Source organism: Notamacropus eugenii, chromosome 2 (assembly GCF_028372415.1).
Source record: "Notamacropus eugenii isolate mMacEug1 chromosome 2, mMacEug1.pri_v2, whole genome shotgun sequence".
In the NCBI taxonomy this organism is placed as follows: domain Eukaryota; kingdom Metazoa; phylum Chordata; class Mammalia; order Diprotodontia; family Macropodidae; genus Notamacropus; species Notamacropus eugenii.
The window spans coordinates 205,593,834-205,599,833 of NC_092873.1; the positions used below are offsets into that span (position 1 = coordinate 205,593,834).

Below are 6,000 nucleotides of genomic sequence, written 5' to 3' on the forward strand. Positions count from 1 at the left end.
GCCTAGGATCAGACCACTGGTCTAAGTCAGAGGCAGGGTCTCAACTCACTTCTTCCTAATTCCAAGGCAGCCCCCTTACTGACTCTACCATATTGTCTCTTTAGCATATCCCTATAACAATAATATGGTGTGGATATTCCAGAATTAAAGCATCTCTCTCTCTTTGGTGTTCTGCTTATGTGTGTGATATTTATAATTTTTAGTTTACAAAAGCTAGGTCATGGGAGTCTACTTATTCCTCCAATTCAATTCAGCAAACATTTATTAAACACTTTTTTGGGCAAGACCTTGTGCTATGCATTAAGGATTCAAAGACAAAATGGAAAACAGTTTTTGCCCTCAAGAATCATATTCTACTGAGGGATCTCATATCTAAAAAGATAAATAAGTACAATGTAATTTGAAGAGGACAAGAGCACTAATAACTAGAGTAATCAGGAAAGGTTTCCCCTAAGAAGTGGCACCTGATCTGAGCTTTTGAGGAAACTAAAGATTCTAAGAGATGGAAGAAGAGGGAATGTTTCCAGCCTGAGCAAAGGCATGGAGGTGGGAAGTGGTATGTTGACTCTAGGGAACACGCCTGTGCTTAAGAAAGAGTATTTTGGAAGCTATTATTTTGAAGTGTAGATTGGAGGAGGACCAGGAGACAAATTAGGATCTTACAATTACGGATTTTGAACTGGATGGAACCTTAGAGGCCATTTAGTCCAGAGATATCAAACATTCCTATGAGCTGGTATAAGGGGCTCACAATACTCTGGATGCTGAAACCAGACTAAAATGTAACTGGGAAATATTTAGCAAAATGAATAAAAATATAACACGGAGATAATGTTAATTTGAGGGTTTCTAAGTCAATATACACCTGCAGGAGTCAATTTCTATTCGAGTTTGGCACCTTTTATTTAGTCCAACTTTATAATTTTGCAAATATTTATTCAGGTTAAGTGATTCACCCAAGATCATATAGGTAGTAAAAGAAGCAGATTGCCTTATTAAAATGTTCTCCTTTCACTCAGTGTCTCCTGAGACCAAATTAGATACTTTCTTATAACTCATAATATTCTATTGGAATCAGAAGCAACATGAGAATATATGTACTGAGCTATGGCCTTTAGCTTAGTTTAACTCCTTGTAGCCACAGCTAGGGGTGTTTCAGGAGAATCATTCCTCTTGCTCAGCCTGAAGTTGATATAATTCCCCCATAAATTTTAGCCTCTGTATCTTTAGAACTTCCTTTACCAATAAACAGAAAGGAATTTCATAGCCACTTTATTAATTTGTTCCAAGATTTTCCCAATCAGTCACTTAGCTGGGTATCATGGTATGACCTAGCATGCACATTCATTCTTCTCTTAAAAACCGTTATAGACAGCCTTAGATACGTTTATTTTCTGAGGTAACCTAATTTAAAAAAAGCTACAGTTTACAAATTCTAAATTCACTCAACCAAAAGATTTTAAAACATACTTAAACAGAATCTGAAATAAAGATTTTATATGGAGAAAGTGTATTTTCAACAGTGTTTGAGAAATGATCTTGGGAGATGTCTATAGAGAGTTCAAGGAATCTGAATGCTATATTTGGTAGCAATTTCCTTCTCCTTCATGAGATTGAGTGAGCTGAAGAGCTTTCTTCTGATATTCCTATTGATAAAATATATTTTCATGCAGGAAAGCCTGAAGTATAAGACTGTATCTGTATCTGTCTGACAAAATGAAGTAGAGAATTAAAATAACTAGTTCACAACCTGGACCAGTATAACCTTTTTTGGCCACAATTGTCTGGCTTTTTCTAATGTATTTTTTTTTTGCCCAAATCATCCAGTAAAGTTTTGTCAACCCTATAGCTCACTTTTCCCATACAGATTCAGTGTCTGTGAATGGAAAACTAAGAATGTGACTTCTCAGGATGAAACAGACCAGTAACTAAGGAGGAAAATATATAGAGAATTTTTGGAGTTAGGCTACTTTATAAATACATAGTTTCTCCTCCATCAGAATAAAAGCTCATTGTAAGGATGATTTTATTTCTTTTCAATGAGCTGACATATTTATTAAACTTTGTTATTGTATCTTAAAGTGCTATATAAATGCTAGTTGTCATTATTTCTATATGCATCTCCAGCAACTAGCACAGAGTTCCTGGCGCATCTTAGGCTCTAAATAATGCTTTTTTTATTATTTGCTTGATGATTCTTAAATCTTTGGTAGGGGAAAAGAAAAGGGTTTTTAGTGGTGCGACTCTTCCAAAATAAAAAAAGTTCTTCTCATTTCCTCTTTCTTTGTACAGATGTGAGCTGCAAACTTCTAATTTCATTTTACCAGCTAGCAATAACTCATACAACCCTTAACTGGTGTTCTCATTGTATAATAATAATAGCTCACATTCAAGTAACATCTTATAGTTTGCAAAGTGCTTTCTTCCAAATTCTGTAAGGTAGTTGGCATCAATATTATTATCGCCATTTAACAGATGAGGAAAGTGGAGATCAGAAAGGTTGTGTCTTGCCCATGGTTATTTGGAGTTAATAGAGTAGGGACTCTAGAGTAGGAACTCAAATCCAGGTCTTTTGAAACCAAGTCTGGTTTTCCTTTCATTTCATAACTGTATTTTCCCCCTAACCCATAGTAAAAGTTGTGATATGATTATGGATTTGTTTATTTTTTTACATTGTAGGATACTTGGCAGTATTATTTAAACCTCACTGAAGCTAACATGAAAGAGGAATCTACCTGGAAATTGGAGTACATCCTGACAAAAGCTTATGGCATTGAGGACTTGCAGCCAAAAAATTTGTATGACTTAGCTAAACAATTTACAGTCTTAGATAGTAAACAGTTCTTAACATACTACAAGTATTTCTTTGTGAGTTATGACAGCAATATAATTTGTGATAGAGAATGTAAGACCAATCAGATTTGTGCAATTATGAATCTTGACCAGGCATCCTATACAGACTGCCTCAAGCAATTTGACCTCCATCACAGGCAGTAGTTATTTCCCCATTAAAATTTTTTAAGAAATAGGAAGTGTTGAATTTCTCCCCAATCTATTTATAGGAATTTATGTAAATTGTTTTGTGAATTACTGTGTCAGTTAAAGGAAGACTTTTCCTCTTTAATTATGTCCAATTTTCCATATTTGTTTAATTCTGATTTTTCAATATTGCTGAACAATGTTCATACATGCCTTTATTCAGTGACAATTGGATATGAATTCTCATTTTCTTGGCTGTGTAATTATTTCCAAACTAGAGGAACTTATCATTTACACAGCAAAGCAAATGACCACTTCTTGAGTGAAGCCACATGACTTAGTGACTTTCAATTCAGGTATTATAAATAATCTTATACAAAAAATCTGAAAAACTCGATAGTGCAGGATTTGGTAAAGTTGCATAAGTCAGATTCTAGAGCACTAGCCTTCAAAATGGAAATGTGAAATCCAGTTTCATCTTTACATGTGATTGGTCTTAGATAAAGCCACTGAATCTTTTTGTGCCAGTTTCTCCATCTGCAACTGTATCCTATGATAATTTGATATGTAACCCAATTCACCTTATCCTAGATGAGAAGTAGAGCCATATGTAGCATTTTTGTGTTTGGGGACTGGAGGAAAGAATTTTATCTGTACTTCTTCCATCCTCGCCATATCCCTAGTGTACCAACTCTCTGTTATAATTTTGGGGAAAGAAAGGCTCTCAAAGGTATTGTGTTAGGAACATAAATGAGATCTCATATGAGAAAAGAAAAAAAAATGTGTTCTTATTGTGGATAAGGGTATATGTACCGTTTTTTGGTCTGTGTTCTCTTAATTAGACCACAAATTACTGCCTCATTTAATATTTTCTTCTCCTGTTGGGTATAGTTGTATCCAATAGGGAACGAGGGTAGAGAAGACTGGTCTAATTTCTTTGCAGGGACATGAGAAAGCCAAGCCAGTATCTTAATAACAACCAAAGAGAAGAATTATGTTCAAGCATCTTTAAAGTCTTGACTTGATGAGTTAAGAAGTTCTATAAATATGAGATGTTCTTATAGTAAAACAGTTACCATGATTTCTATAAGACTGAGTAAATAAAGGTCCTAAGCTGGATACAATGAATATAGAAACGGTGCACTTGCCACTTACTAAGTAACATGTTTTTATTTTTCTGTTTTTTTTTAAAGTAAAATTTATTGTTTTAAATATTTCATTCTAATAATCTGAATAAATGCCATGGGTAAATCATTCCAACTATAAAAAATGTCATTCAGATGTGCAGTATTGCTTTTATTACTGAATGATGGTATTCTGATGTTATGAATGTATCAACTGCTTTATAAATTCTTTTTATTTCCACTAGGAAAATTGGCATATGTAATTTAAATAAATTGTTGTAGAAGATCTAGAACAATTTTGATTATTATTGAGACGATTTTTGCATTCTTAAAAAGCATTTTGCAATTATAGTGCCTGTTTTTATCATCCATTTCAGGTTGTATCCAAATATGCAATAAATCATAATATGTCTGCAATAGTGCCTGTGTCTTAACGTTGTCCTATTCATTTATAGATATTTCAGATTTATTAGCTTAATTTCTTGTTTGAGTTTAAAGTCACATTCAGCTTCATAGGCCTCAATTCAATTTAACGCCTAGTTTGAAAGATATTTATTTTCACTGATTAACCATTTGCTTGAATTGACTTGACTAGGTGGTTGTAGAGATAAGTATCCTTGTCATAGTATCGCTGGCTATAAATATACAATACTAATGTCATTGTGCAATTTAAAAAAAAATTGATTAAAGCTATTTTGACATGTTATAGATGTAAGTATTCAGTGAGTACAATCACTCACTTGCATAAATGTTGAGCCCAGGGGGGTACAATGGAGATTTCATTTTGATAGGGTTGTTAGTTACTCTTCTAAAGTACCACAGTGATGCTGCATCATAGCATAGGGACGACCCATGTTTCTTGAAAGTTGAAGCAGTAGAGCAAAAGGACTAATCAAACTGTCACATAACTTCAGTTATGGGGCAAAGTAATGAACTATATGTACATTGTCTGAGGACCAGCCTAAGTTTTAAAAATAATAATTTATTTTTATTCTGAACTTAAACACTAAATAAAACAGACATTTTCATATACATAATAGAACAGAAAAAGTGAACTATATATGAAAAATGTATATTTCTTATGTAGAGACTGCTTTTGTTTTTAAATATAAAATAGATTCAAAATTATCCTGCTTGTTTGTGTTTTTTTATGGTTTTCCTTCTGTTCTCTTCTATGCATTAAAACAAATGTCTCAAAGACCCACCCTTCTTTCCTTCCTTTTTTCCTTCCTTTCTTCCTTTTCTCCTCTTTCTTATTCCTCTCCTTCTATTCACTTGGAGAATTATACCCTTATTTGTGGGTGCTCTGCCCAAAGAATATAAATTTTGATCTCTGAAACCGCACAAGATATTTTGGAGTTTACAGGCTAGATTTTTTTTTTCCTCTCTTCCTTATTTATTCTATTATTTTTTTTTAAAGTGGCAGTAAACTCTTTTTCCCCATGTAGTTTCATTTATGATTTCTTGAAATACAGCACTGGAAAACTAGGCTTTGATAAAGCCCATTGGAATTCAAATGGAGCTACCTGACCATGCCTTAAACCCAAATCAGTCTGGCTCTCACTTCTTGGCCAACAACAAATCCCAGCCCAAGCCTCATTTGATCATTGTTTGGTTTTTGATGGCTGAGAGTAAATATAAATAGCAATTGTTTCTGTTCTAGCCAGAAACTGAGGGTCTTCCCCTCCCAGACTGATTTTTTTGAGTAGATAAAAGAGGTCTTTCTTTGCCTCATTTCTTACCTAGCCTTAATCACTGAATGGGTGTTGCCTCAGACCTGGAAAAGATCTTAGTTTAAAAAGGCCAAGGTTTCTCATTATATCTGGGACTATCTCCAGTTGTCCTGATCTGTGTCTTGTCACTGGACCCAGATGGCCCTGGAGGAGAGAGTAAGACT

The 6,000-nt window shown here is 34.1% G+C and overlaps 1 protein-coding gene across 1 annotated transcript in view; it reads left to right on the forward strand.

Annotated features, from left to right (window-relative positions):
- The window catches only part of SMPDL3A (sphingomyelin phosphodiesterase acid like 3A), a 29,185-nt gene extending 24,663 nt beyond the window's left edge, over window positions 1-4,522 (forward strand). Inside the window, exon 8 of the mRNA XM_072643190.1 lies at window positions 2,680-4,522. Coding sequence (XP_072499291.1) covers window positions 2,680-2,997 — 318 coding nt within the window. The 3' untranslated portion in view covers window positions 2,998-4,522. The remainder of the gene's footprint in view (window positions 1-2,679) is intronic.
- The last annotated feature ends 1,478 nt before the right edge of the window (window positions 4,523-6,000 follow it).